Here is a 14,885-nt window from a genome sequence, read left to right as displayed (position 1 = left end):
CGTATAGAACGGATCGGGGAGTGACGTGCAGGGCACGCAGGGTGCGCCCTGAAAGTGGTGCAGGCGGGGGGAGCGCAGGCGGCAGCCACTCACCCTGCGAGACGTAGACGTTAATGGTGTCGGGCTGTGTGTCGGGCGCGCTGCACGTGTAGTTGCCCGAGTCGCGGCGCGTGGCGCGCGATATGAGCAGCCGCGAGTGCGTGCGAGGACCCGGCTCCGTGCTGACGGCGACGGCGCGAGACCCGTCGTAGTTGACGACGCGCTCGTTGTGGAACCAGAACACGTACTGCGGCGGCGTCGGGCTCTGCGGGCAAACACCGCCGCCCGTCACCGCAGGGCTGGCCGGCTGGCTAGCTGCGTGGCCCGCATCGCAAAGCGCTCCCACTCTGGCTGGGCGACACTTGTCGCTGTCTCAGGGCACCTGCGGCTCTCTACATTACGCAGCGTCCTTCGTATAGGAAAAAGCATCACAGGCAGCGGCAAACTGAAGCGCTGGTATAAATGATACCTGCAAGACACAATGGTATTCGACAGAAAAGGAGCGTCCCGTCTACAACTTTTACCCAAACATCGAGAAACGAATGAGGACAAAACACACAGATACCGCACGTGGCACTGTCCATTTCCTCAGGGACCCTGGTCCATATCCAGAACAACTCCGTTACTTTGCTGTCAGCCGAACACCCATGGGCACGTGCGGAGAACTTGGAACTCTTGAGCATATGATTTTACACTATGAGAGAGAGAGAGAGAGAGAGAGAGAGAGAGAGAGAGAGAGAGAGGCAAGCAGAGAGAGAAGCACACACACACACACACACACACACACACACACACACACACACACACACACACGACCACGAACGGAATATGAAAACATAGGGAAAATATTAGGACAGCCAGACGGTTGGAGCATAGAGCATGACATAAATGAGAATGTCTTACTCTAGTTATAAAAGCAAGAAGAAACGCGTACACAAATAAGGGCAAACACACAATCAGGAAAACAGGACACTTGCAATGACACAGAAACAGACTGTGATGCTGAAACAGATCCAAACAGGGAGGTTAATAAACAGACCTAGATGTAAGGTACGACTAAATTAAGGAACGCAGGAATGGATGAACTGTAATTTCTCACTTGCCGTGATACTGAGCCTGTTCGCTGACCTACAGGAACAGCAGAAACACGATCCCGAGCTCGGGCTTATTAAAGGTCCTCTAAAATCTGGTTGTGATGTACCAGGGTATCAACTAATTCGGGGCAGCCTTTGTTTGTGAACTAAAAAGGACGGGCAGTTAAAAATTAGGCTGTAAGGGCGCTGCTCCCATTTCAGTTCCGGTACTGTCATGAAACTCATCAAGCAACCCCAAGGTCGCCCATGTTCACGTATTCTTTGAACTCCTCTTTATCCAACCTGTGGCTACTTTCAGATTTGTTCCTGGAAGAAGTATCTCTAGACACTATCAAGCATAAGTGGCGCAGGGCTTAAAATAAAATACAAAGGGCCCATAAAAGGGAACCGGTGTGGTACAGCCGTCGTCGGTTGCCTGGAAAGACCAATGTGGGAGATGTGGTTTTCATCACGAACATTGGGGACCGACACGTTGAAAGCAAGGCTACAGGCAAGCTGGTGCCTCGTTTAACACGTCCATGGCTTGTCTGAGAGATGTCAATCAAGGTCTTTGCCAGGGGGTACACCTCAGCCAAGAGAAGGCAATAACAATGATTAGTTTTGGTTTTGTGCATTTTGTAATCCCCAGGGATTGTGTTTATGGGGAAAAGTCTGATACGTGCTGTGAATCGACCTATTGCGCCAGGCTGTTGTGTGCGCTTATCTTTGCCTAGAGGGCGTACCCGGAGAGCTTGTAAGAGGTCTCCGGTTAGCTCACTTTCTCTCAGTCAGACGCGGAAGCACGTTGTTCTTAGGTGGAAAAACTGTGGGGTGTGCAGAGCACCGGGCGGCCCGGGGTTGTTAGCTACCCTTCCAACAGCGACGATGTGAGCCGCATTCTGCCGTATTTAGTGGTATTGCGGAAAGAGGAGCCTTTCCACGGTGGTCTAAGGACTGGCGCTGCAGAGTTCTACTCCGTGTGCCACCACACATCTGTGCATCAGTACCTGGTGAGCAGCTTGAAGTTGTCGCTTACATTTAGCGATGCAGCAGCGCTATTGTAGCTGCAATCACTCCGGGCGTCTTTCGAGCAGCACTAATTTGGGTAATATTAAGGGGCCTGATCTTCGAGAGAAGCTGATAACCGCCAACTATCATATTGTTGATTAAATCTTTTGATTTCTTTGACAAGGTCCTGCCTCCTGTGCCAAAATGTACTTGTGATTACACACCTACAATTTATTGCTTGCTTTTTATTGAGTTGGTTCTTTGTTAAAACAAATGAACATGTTATGACATTCAGTGGAATTCGCCCTTGTGAACAGGGTAAAGTTTGGTGTGACTTTTAATGCTCTAACTGTGTTCTTACGTCCAGCCATATGGAGTTGCCCTGGCCTGGACTCTGTTAGTGTTAGTGGAACTGTCTATTTAGGACCGCCAGAGCAGGCCTTGCAACCAAAAAAATTCTGTTTCTTGTAGTGAAGAAAAATTATACTAACTTATTGTAGCACTATGTTATATTATCTGGTAGCAGGAATTTCTTTTACTTGTTCTATCTTATATTGTTAAACAGAGTGGTATTGCAGCAAGAGATGCATGTAATCCACAAATCTAATCTCCAGAGTGTGAGATTCAGCTATTAATTGCCAAACTATATGCACTACTGGCTATTAAAATTGCTACACCAACAAGAAATTCAGATGATAAACGGGTATTCATTGGACAAATATATTATACTAGAACTGACATGTGATTACATTTTCACACAATTTGGGTGCATAGATCTAAAGAAATCAGTACCCAGAACAACCACCTATGGCCGTAATAACGGCCTTGATACGCCTGTGCATTGACTTGAACAGAGCTTGGATGGCGTGTACAGGTAGAGCTGCCCATGCAGCTTCAACACGATACCACAGTTCATCAAGAGTAGTGACTGGCGTATTGTGATGAGCCAGTTGCTCGGCCACCATTCACCAAACGTTTTCAATTGGTGAGAGATCTGGAGAATGTGCTGGCCAGGGCAGCAGTCGAACATTTTCTGTAACCAAAAAGGCCCGTACAGGACCTGCAACATGCGGTCGTGCATTATCCTGCTGAAATGTAGGATTTCGCAGTGATCTAATTAAGGGTAGAGCCACGGGTCATAACACATCTGAAATGTAACGTCCACTGTTCAAAGTGCCGGCAATGCGAACAAGAGGTGACCGAGACGTGTAACCAATGGCACCCCATACCATCACGCCGGGAGATACGCCAGTATGGCGATGACGAATACACGCTTTCGATGTGCGTTCACCGCGATGTCGCCAAACACGGATAACACGGATGCGACCATCATGATGCTGTAAACAGTAACTGGATTCATCCGAAAAAAGGCGTTTTGCCATTCGTGCTCTCATGTTCGTCGTTGAGTACTTCATCACAGGCGTTCCTCTCTGTGATGCAGCGTCAAGGGTAGCCGCAGCCACGGTCTTCGAGGTGATAGTCCATGCTGCTGCAAACGTCGTCGAACTGTCCGTGAAGACGGTTCTTGTCTTGCAAACGTCCCCGTCTGTTGACTCAGGCATCAAGACGTGGGTACACGATCCGTTACAGCCATGCGCATATGCCTGTCATCTCAACTGCTAGTGATACGAAGCCGTTGGGATCCAGCACGGCGTCCCGTATTACCCTTCGATTCCATATTCTGCTAACAGTCATTGGATCTCCACCAACGCGAGCAGCAATGTCGCGATACGATAAACCGCAATCGCGACAGGCTACAATCCGAGCTTTATCAAAGTCGGAAACGTGATGGTACGCATTTCTCCTCCTTACACGAGGCATGACGACAACGTTTCACCAGGCAACGCCTGCCATCTGCTGTTTGTGTATGAGAAATCGGTTGGAAACATCCCTCATGTCAGCACATTGTATGTGTCGCCACCGGCGCCTGTCTTGTGAGAATGCTCTGAAAAGTTAAGCATTTGCATATAAAAGTACCACCTTCTTCCTGTCAGTTACGCATTACTTTCACGCAAACCGGCGTTTGGATAATGGCTCTGGACACTATTGGGCTTAAAAGCGGAGGTCATTAGTCGCCTAGAACTTAGAACCACTTAAACCGAACCAACCTAATGACATTACACACATCCATGCCCGAGGCAGGATTCGAACCTGCGACCGTAGCGGTCTCGCGGTTCCAGACTGAAGCGCCTAGAACCGCTTGGCTCCCTGGCCGGCTCGGCGTTTGGAAGAGGGATGCTGACTGATAGGCCTAAATTAAGTAAAACTTGATATTCAAATCTCCTGTTGAATAAGAGAGCATACAGTGACAGCTGTGCCCGTCTAGGGGAGAAACTGTGTGTGTTTACTTGGAGTGGTGGCTCACAGCATTTCTCAGAGGACGCCCGCCGTTGAACTTGTACTCACTGTCGGTGGCGACTTACCCATCTGGCGTCAACTATCTTCTCTTTCTATGGTCGAGTTTTGAGTTTAAGGGTTTGGCCCGTCGTATTCGAACTAGATTTTTAAGAATATTCGCGATGCTTTGTGTCCTTTGCGATGAGCTTCACGCGCTCAGATTCATTTATTTATTTTTTATTTTTAATGCGCCACTGTGGTAGGATCTGTTCAGCTGCAGTTCAGCCACGTTCCAGAACTTAATTATGTTGCGGCACTTAGTTGATAACACAACATGGTTAGTCGTGTCAGTGGACATATATGAAAGGACGTGTGAAAGGTGTTCACAACCTTCCTCTGTAATGGCGCGAAAGCGTCGGCCACTGCTACGTCATCCTCCGACTAGATGGCGCTTCAGACAGCAAGTGAAAAGAAGAGCGCAGCTCAGAAGTTGACGTGACGCGTAAGGTGTGTTAAAGACGGGTTGATAGTGTCACATCGGCACCGAACTTTACCACCGCTCTGTCCAACGACACCGTGGGCGTGGGACACGGTGGCGTGGTCGGCGCAGCCCCTCTTACACATGTCTCACCACCTCTTTTGACGCCTTTGTGACGTTTGTTAGGAACCGCCCGGCGTTCAAACCACGCGGTTTTCTTATGAGCTGCCGTGGGGAACATTCGTGACACAGGACAGCTCAGCACGACCGCTTGGCACGAAAAGTCACCAGGAGGAGGGTTAAAGGGTGCAAATGAAACCACCCCATTCTCCGTGAGCTTGATTCCCACACATTTCGTGGTCGAAAACGACGGTTCGCAGTGCAGTGATCAGCAGGATGGCTTCCTTGAGAATCTTCGAGACTGCTGACACCATCAGATGTTTCCGCCTGTCTCTAAAGACATTTTGGGTCTGGATCTCCATTAAACGTGAACCTTTCGAAGCTCAGCGCGACTACGATTTTTGATCTCTTGTACAGATTGTAACCGCTAGGGACCGGTCAGAATTTTTCGACGAAATTTGAGCGTGATTCAGAGCAGAGAAGGGCTATTATACATTTTCATCCCTCCCATTTCGTGTCGTCCTACGATGTGATAAAGGGAGGAGGGAAGGAGAGTGGTCCGACACTGACTCACACGTGAATAAAATAACAAAGGGTCCCTCTAAAACTCATCCCTCCCATTTCCCGCCCTCCTATGGTGCGATAAAGGGGGGGTTGGGGGGGGGGGGGAGTGAAGCGGAGTGGTGCGACATCACGACACACGTGAATAAAACGGAAATAGGTTCCTCTAAGACCAGTAAGTTGCAAAACCCTTGAGGGCATCCGTCCACCTTCATTGAGAATTTTAAAAAAGATAGTGTACAGAAATAACCTGTAAAATATTCCCAGGCGCCTACAGGTAGGCATCTCTTTGACACTCGTGAAAACTCTGTTACTTGCCTGCAGGCGCCTCGGACTATTTTACAAATTATTTCTGTACACGATAATTTCTGAAATTCTCAATAAAGGTGGGTCGATGACCTAGAGGGTTTTGCCGAATTGGGACGGATCTTAGAGGGGACCCTTTGCTATTTATTCATGGATGTGTTAACGTCGCACCCCCTGTGATCACGCCACAGGAGGAGGTGAAATAGAGGAGATGAAAACGCCTACGACTCCATTACTGCTTTCGATATCGTGCAGTGGTTTTGAACAGTCTCTAGTCGGTCCTCTACACTGAAGCAAAAATTGCTGTCGTGGTGCGCTCCAAAGGGGTCAGATCACGTTTAAGGGACACACAGCCACAAAAATGTCGTTAGAGAAGGACGGAAATGTCCAACGGTCCCAGCAAAATTTGTCAAGAATGTCTTACTGTAACTCAATCAACTGCGAACAGTCGTTTCCGACCACGAAATGTGTGTGGATCAACGCCCCAGCGAAAGGGGTAGTTCCATTGACGCCCTTTATGCCACCCTCTGAGGATTTTTAGTACCGACACTGAGCGGTGGCCTGTGTGAAATGTTTTCCTCGGGCACTCAAACGACAACCTCGTCGCGGTTCTAACATCCATTGCGAAGGTGTTAAAAGAAGGTTTGAAAGGTTGGTGAAAAGGCTGTGATGACCTTGCTATCATTGTGTAGAATTTTGGTGACATTTGGTGAAATGTTACATCATTAACCGACCTTAACGTCGTATGAACTTCTGAGTTGTGGCTTTTTTTTCGCATGCATTGACACACTGCAGTTAGAAGCATTGTCGAAGCAAAGAGTGACATCGGAGGGCGTCAAGCCATATCGCCGCTAGGGAGGAAGGTTGTGCTTACCTTTGAGCCAAGTTTCAGCTTAACAGCAATAGACAGTTACAGGGTTTAGAAAAAGTGAGCATTTAATTCTGTTGCTCTTTGTACTGTTGGAGACGCAGTGACATCGCGAGACGCAGTTCGCTTGGTGTCCTCGTTATCTGAGACCTTCCCGCTCCTGGTGTCGCGCCGTGCCTCCACGTAGCTCGCAGAATCAGACGCTGTGTCGCAGCCACTGCTCCTTCTGCTTCCCGCAGACTCTCGCAGCTAAAACTGGAACAACGAGACCGCCTGATTATCCAGAGCTAAGGAGTATCCAGAGGCGTGTCGAGTCCTTTGCAGCCGCTCGCCTCGAATTATTCGAGAACAAAGCGGCTAACTAGGGAGGCGGACAGACGGCGGCGCCGCTGCTCGCTTAATTGCTCGCTTGTTCCTGCCGGCCGGCGCTCTTTGTGTTCCAGCGAACTCAAGAACCGTGTCTCTCGTCGAGTCGCCTGCCTGCCTCTTTGATAAAATCGTCAAATCTCGTCACGACTGCAGTACAAAGACGCGAACACTTCAGAACTGGAGAAGCATGGCATTTTGTTTCGTTTGTTTAGGGCGACAAATATTGTTACTATCACCATCCTTCAAATAAATTTATGAGTTGAAATACATAAAACGCTTACATTGCTCTGTCTCATTCTTTCTCATTTGCCACAAAAAATCAATCTCAAGCGTAGTATACAGTGCTGACGAAATACGAATACAGGAACGGAAAAAATACAAAAGAGTCAGTCCGGAATTTCGGTGGTCCGTTTGCTTAAGTAGTAACGAGGTGTCGCTACCAGGAATACTCTGAAATCTCCTACATATTTATGTATGCAGAAAGTTGAGGCCCATTATTCTAAAACGTGCACCGCACCACTGACTAACCATAGACCAATCACACGGTTGTGTGACTCGAAAAATTCCAACAGGTTCATGGAAATTGTGTTCCAGTGAACGGAAGTGAGTCGTGAAGGTCACTTTAATTTCCGCGAATATCCCACCTCTGCTGGTAGACCTCTGTAGGAGAATCCACAACAGAGTGTCACACAGGTGGAAGTACTAACGACATGCTGTTTAGGTGGTACTAGTTTTATTCTATGTAATCCAACAGTTTCTAGCAGTTAGTCGTTTCCTATTTCACCCATACAGTTTCCTACATAAAGTTCCTACAGCAACCCAGTAGCCATTTATTTCTCTCGTGGACAGTTGGAGGTGTCTCTCTCTTATCTCTGGTGTACGCATAAACTTGTCACACACGAACTACAAGACACGACAGCTCATTATGAAACCCGCCAGCTGCAGCAAATGTCGGAGAGTGCAAGAATCGTAGAAATTCACGAAACAGAAGTCACAGCGATACTGAGCTGAATGTAAAACGTCGTTTGCTATGCGGGCAAAATTCACCGCCTGTGAAATGCGGCAGACTCTATCTTACAATTACGCACCAATGGGTCGCAGGGTAATACAGGTTGTGATAACAAAAGACTCTGTGTTGGACAACCATTGGGAAGTTCTGGGGTGGACTCATCTCTAACAAACATATAAACAGCTTTCACTCAAAACATATTTTGTTCCAATTTTATTACGGTAAGTGGAGTCCAATTTATGGTTAACACTCACAGCTATCAGAGGTTCGCTCTTAAACTGCTGTTTAAGTTGTGCGGAACAGTCGATGAAACGACAGGAATTTACAGCAGACTGTAAGCTGAGCACTGTTTCCTCATATATTAGTACTCACATATTTATTTTGTATTTCGGTCAAAGTGAAATTAAAAGGCTAACACAATAGCGGCGTTTTAAGATTTTATAAAAATCAATTAAACAAACACAATTTGTTACAAATATTTTCATTATTCCTGAGACTAACTGTCTTTGCAATATATCCCCATCTCCATGCCCTCAAACCAGCGGTGGAAACATTTTCTCCATTGTGTTGTTGGTTTAAACACATCACTTTGGCAGCGTTCAACAGCTTCTGGACAGTACAAAAAGCTCACTTCACCAGTTGGCGCCTGCAAGTCTAACTTTTCTGCTGGCAGTGTCAATATTTCCGTCGCACTGGTCCTTATTATAACAAAATTTTCAAATCTTGTGACGAAGTCTGTGTGGCAAATCATTATGGTTACACAATCTCAGCGACACGATATGTATGATGCATGTACTAAGATGTGGAAATGTTTCCATGGTGTTTAAATTGGTTTCTGATTCTATGTGCTGTAATATGGATATATCTGTACATCAAGCTACCTCTGTATGCATACTGTAAGGTCTGTAGACGTTCATCATTGACTGAAAGGAATTATAATAAAATCGATGTTTCCTGGATCGCTGGAAAACTAAATACTGTGGTTGTGTCATGACTCATGACAAAGTCTTTCAACATGTAGCAGAGACTTTTGCCTTTTATTTTTGTTTTAACCTCAGATATACTCCATTCTTCTACGTGGGCTTGATTACGCTCCTCCATCCAAGGGGCGCCGCGTTTGCTTTTTGCTCGCTGGTCTTGCTCTAGCCCGCTGGCCACTGTCTTCTTATGGGAGAGATGCCTGCCACATGCGTTTTAAGATTTTGATTTTTACGAGTCCTAAGCTTTCTTTAGACCACGTCACTCCGTCTGAGGGTGAGGAGGGCGGGGGGGGGGGGGGGGGGGGGGGGGGGGGGGAGAGAGAGGGATTTTATGCGGAGTTTTTCGAGGTTGTTAGATATTAGTCATTCCTTTTGCTTTCTCAAATGGTACACGGAGCCACTTTCGTTGCCGGTTTCGTTTAACATCTCAATCCTAGCAGTTTGAAAGTTGTTTAACGGAATGGCAATATCACTGGCAGTAGCTAAACAGTCTGCCATGATTCACTTGGATAAAATTACATCTCGAATTGAATCCTAGCTCTTTCAAACGTTGTTTGACGGAATGGCAAAATCACCGGCGAAAGCTAAAGACTAGACCATGTTTCACTTGAATAAAGTTCCGATTTTTATCGGGCTATAGCCCGTTCAAGAACACCGGAGAAAGACCATCACCTAGCCTGACTCTTACTTTGATCTCCAAAGAGACAAAGAGTCATCATAGGAACATTGCCTTGCAATCTATATACGTCGCGGTGGCTGCAATTTCTGCTAGAAATTAAAGATCGACGCGGAATTCATTATAGATCTTTAACAGGAATCTTGCTTACTGAATCGCACTCTTTCTTTAAGGCGACAAAGACTGACACACACTTCTTAGACCTTTGAGTATAATATCTGATGATGCTTTTAAGGCTATGGATCTTTTAGATAAGATGTCCACCTGCTCAACTGGGTGGTAACGTGTTCGCCTCCCATGGAATGACGTAAGACTTGCACTTAGCGGCCTAACTTCCCAGGATGGGGCCCCCGGGCCAACGATGCCATACGCCCATTTCCATTTTTGTTAGATTAGATTATATCAGGTTCAGTTCTCATTCCACAGACCCAAAAATAAGAGAGTATAACATAAAAATGTAAATCATTTGAATATAATACTCACTACCCTGATCATTTCCAGGAGATTGTCAAAATCGGTGAATACATTAGAGTGAACTGGAACTGCCAACATTTACGGAATTAATACACAGTCAGAGTGAAGCATAGTTGTGCAATTTTAATAAGTTTATTATATACAAAATACCTAATCTTGACTGTTGTGATCAAGTGCTGTCGAAACCTAAACCTAACAGACATTTTTACTTAAGCTGGTATAACAGTTCCTGTTACGATAATCATAAACAGCGTAGGAATTGCCAAACAAAAAGTCATTCAAACTCTGTTTAAACTGTGTATTATGTGAAGCCACGTTTTTGATGGTTGCTGGCAAGTTATTGAAAATGTGTGTTTTTGAATATTGTACCCCTTTTTGGACCAAGGTAAGTGATTTCAGGTCTTTATGTAGATTTTTCTTATTCTTAGTATGGACACTATATGTTGGTTGTGAGCTGTTGTAAGCCTTTTCCTCAATCTTACTTGGTATTCCCCTATTTATGGTCACATATTTATAAATGCTCCAGGATGGCATGTAAGAGCGTTTTGTACGTTTGTTGTAGTAGCGATGTTTTTTTGCATGTTTTGGTGTTTTCTCACGTTGCCTTTCTTATGTCAGGGATGGATTAGGTTGTTTTCCAGCTTTCGGGTCGCGTTTCCTCGATTATTTATCCTTTGATCTTAAAGATTTCTATTGATTCCTTCGTGGCCTAAGTCCAGAGTTCTGCTTCTTCAGTCTTCTCCAGGCTTTTCCTTGTTCTTCAGATGGGCAACGAGGCGTTTGGTTTCGTCTTTGTCGGGTTGTCTGGACTCTGGGCACCAGACAATGATTTCGTTGTCTTGCTTGGCCTTTTGGGTTTATCAGATTTCAGTAGTTTCTCAAAGTAATCTGCTAGGACTTTACAATTACTTTCACTGAAAGTCGCCACTGCACCGTCCTCTTGCAGGAAGAATGCCGAAGTCCGCTTATCACATGCGAGTTTCCTTTTAAAGGTTCTGTTATACCGTCTTGCTTCATTTCTCATAAAGTTTTCGTCAATCTTTTCGTATTTAGTCTGTCAGTTACGACCACTGTAGGAGTTTGAGCCAGTTTAATTTTATAGGATTCTCAATCGGTGTCTAATTTCGTCGGGTAATAATATTTCCATGCAGCGAGCCTTCACTTGAGGACTGATTCGCTGGTATCATTCCCACAGGCACGTTTTTTGCTTCTTCTGACTTCCGAAAATTTTTTGACGGCCTTACTTAGTCAAGCGCCGTTTGGTGTGCTTGAAGTTGTTTTCGCTTAGTCTTGCCTTTCCCTGGAACAGCACGACTGTTTGACGGTCACTGTCAAAACGTGTATTATGTTTGTTTTAACTATAACAAATAACTTTTAAGTTGCAGATATGTCCCATGCAGTGACCGCCTGTAAAATTTCATCCAGCCATTCGTCACATAACAATTAGTACATAATTAAACATTCGTTCCCTTCGAAATGCTTGTCTAATTTAGTATTAGTTTGAGACATGATCTGAAGAGCCTTAATACGATCTTGTATTCGTTGCGGCCTGAAATCATTCTCCAGATTCATTCTGGAGTAGTTTACCACGCCTGAAACATGTGCGAGGTCCATTCGTGGCTGCAGGCTGGTTTGAAAGTACACGTCTTCCCATGTGATACCACAGAAGCTCTCTGAGTGACGAATCTGGGTGCCCGCAGGATAGTCAAGAATCTGTACACACCGAGAGGAGGCACGACACTCTCTCACGTTAATAACATTGTCTGTCACATTAAGATTCACATATTTGACGATGACATTGTAATTCATCCAGAGACAGCAAAGGACTTGGAAGAGAATTTGAACGGAATGGATAGTGTCTTGAAAGGAGGATATAAGATGAACATCAACAAAAGCAAAACGAGGATAATAAAATGTAGTCGAATTAAGTCGGGTGATGCTGACGGAATTAGATTAGGAAATGAGACACTTAAAGTAGTAAAGGAGTTTTGCTATTTGGGGAGCATAATAACTGATGATGGTCGAAGTAGAGAGGATGTAAAATGTAGACTGGCAATGGCAAGAGAAGCGTTTCTGAAGAAGAGAAATTTGTTTACATCGAGTATAGATTTAAGTGTCAGGAAGTTATTTCTGAAAGTATTTGTATGGAGTGTAGCCATGTATGGAAATGAAACATGGACGATAAATAGTTTGGACAAGAAGAGAATAGAAGCTTTCGAAATGTGGTGCTACAGAAGAATGCTGAAGATTAGATGGGTAGATCACATAACTAATGAGGAAATATTGAATAGGATTGGGGAGAAGAGAAGATTGTGGCACAACTTGACCGGAAGAAGGGTAGTACATGTTCTGAGGCATCAAGGGATGACCAATTTAGTATTGGAGGGCAGCGTAGAGGATAAAAATCGTAGAGGGAGACCAAGAGATGAATACACTAAACAGATACAGAAGGATGTAGGTTGCAGTAGGTACTGGGAGATGAAGAAGCTTGCACAGGATAGAGTAGCATGGAGAGCTGCATCAAACCAGTCTCAGGACTGAAGACCACAACAACAACAACAACAACAAGAACTGTACACTCAGCAGTATTTGGATTGTAATGCGGCAACTACTTATCCCAGCCCCTAGACAACGAAACCAGCCAAAACTTTTAATATTTCAACACTGAATCAGAGGGTACGTAGTTGAGGGCCACTCATCACATTTTCCATTTCAAAGCCCGCCCTAGGTACCTTAATTCGAATTGGTACATGCATCAGCCGGATTCGAGAGTTCATTTCTGTACCAACTGTGGAAAATATTGTAAGAAGTAAAGTAATAAAAAGGCTATATTAGCAACTCAGCAACGTTAGTTTAAATTTATCTAGTGTACCCTGAACAAAAAAAGGGAAGACCCTTGGTCAAGCGACGAAAGTTCACAGATATATGAGTGGCTCGAAGGCTTCTTAACTAATAGAACCCAGTTTCTTGTCCTCAGTGGCGAGTGTTCGTCAGGGAAGGGTATCGTCAGGGAAGTGTGATAGGACCACTGTTATTCTCCATGTACATAAATGGTTCGGTGTACAGAGTGGCCAGCAATCTTCAATTGTTTGCTGATGATCCTATGATGTATGGGAAGGTCTTGAAGTTGAGTGACTGTAGGGTTCAATGGAAGCGTTCGATTCCAACCGTCTGCTTTGACCCATGGCGTTATGGTGTTATGGTGTGTGACGTCATCAAGGCGCGGAGTTTATGTGTTGGTTGTGTTTGTAGATATCGTCTTCTTGTGTTTGATGGCGCCCTCTGTGTGTGTGTGTGTGTGTGTGTGTGTGTGTGTGTGTGTGTGTGTGTGTGTGTGTGTGTGTGTGCGTGCGTGTGTGCGTGCGTGCGTGTGCGTGAGTGTGTGTGTGTGTGTGTGTCAGAGAGAGAGAGACAGAGAGAGAGACAGAGAGGGAGAGAGAGAGAGACAGAGACAGAGAGAGAGTTGTGGTTTTGGTTTTGTTTATTGTAGTTGTAGGTGTTGGTTTTTTCGTATCAATAGTTATGGTTGACCTATATTGGTCAAGGGAAATGACCGACTGTAATTTTCGTACTTATATGTGTAGGTATTGGTGTTTTGATATCGTCAGCTGTGGTCAAGGGAAATGTCTGTTTCCAATTTCCGTAGTTTTTGCTGTAGGTGTTAGTGTTATGGTATCGTCAGCTGTGGCTGACTATTACTGCAGATTATAGTAATTTTTTTTTGTTCGCCATTTTGTGCATTTCGATATCGTGGTGTGTTCTTTTACTGTTATATTTTGCTTGTCCCCTCCCTAAAACCCCCAGTTTCCCGCGGTTGTCCCGTTAGTTTGATTGTATTTTGTGAGGGCGATGTTATTGCCTTATTTATACGTATTTTCGTGTTTGTTGTCTTGAGCATGTAGTGAAATCGTTGGCTATAGCCATTTCCGCTATATTGATGACGTCATGGGTCAAAGCAGACGGGTGGAATCGGTCACTTCCGTAATTCCTACTGTAGAAAGATACAACTTAGACAGAATTTGTACTTGGTGTTATGAACAGCAGTTAGCTGTTCAGATACAGTATTAGTAGTGTCCTGCTTGACACAGCGAAGTCGTTTAAATATCTAGTCTTAAAGTTGCAAAGCGATATGAAACGAAACGAAAGTATGCGAACTGTGGTAGGGAAGGCGAATGGTGGACGTGGGTTTGTTTGGAGAATTTTGGGGAAGTGTTGCGTTAACATTAAAGGAGACCGCATACGACGCAGGTGCGACTTGTTCTTGCGTACTGCTCTAGTTATTTGAATCCATACCAAGTCGGATTGAAGGAACGCATCGAAGCAACTCAGACGCGGGCCGCTAGATATGTCGCCGTAGATGCGAACAACGTGTAGCTGTTATGGAGATGTTTCCGGAACTCAAGTGGGAAACCCAGGAGGGAATACGACGTTATTTTCGAGGAACACTATTGAGAAAATTTAGAGAACCGGAATTTAAAGCTGACTGCCGAACGATTCTACTGCCGCCAACATAAACAGCGCTGAAGGACTACTAAGATGAGATACGAGATATCAGGGCTCATACGGAGGCATTTCGGCAGTCGATTT

At 45.2% G+C, this 14,885-nt stretch overlaps 1 protein-coding gene across 1 annotated transcript in view; it reads right to left on the bottom strand.

Annotated features, from left to right (window-relative positions):
• Window positions 1-14,885, bottom strand: part of LOC126272749 (lachesin-like) — a 398,134-nt gene that overhangs the window by 15,249 nt on the left and 368,000 nt on the right. Inside the window, exon 8 of the mRNA XM_049975849.1 lies at window positions 94-304. Coding sequence (XP_049831806.1) covers window positions 94-304 — 211 coding nt within the window. The remainder of the gene's footprint in view (window positions 1-93; window positions 305-14,885) is intronic.

Source organism: Schistocerca gregaria, chromosome 5, assembly GCF_023897955.1.
Source record: "Schistocerca gregaria isolate iqSchGreg1 chromosome 5, iqSchGreg1.2, whole genome shotgun sequence".
NCBI lineage: Eukaryota > Metazoa > Arthropoda > Insecta > Orthoptera > Acrididae > Schistocerca > Schistocerca gregaria.
The sequence above is the reverse complement of the archived record's forward strand: the minus strand, read 5'-3'. Positions and strand labels throughout refer to the sequence as shown.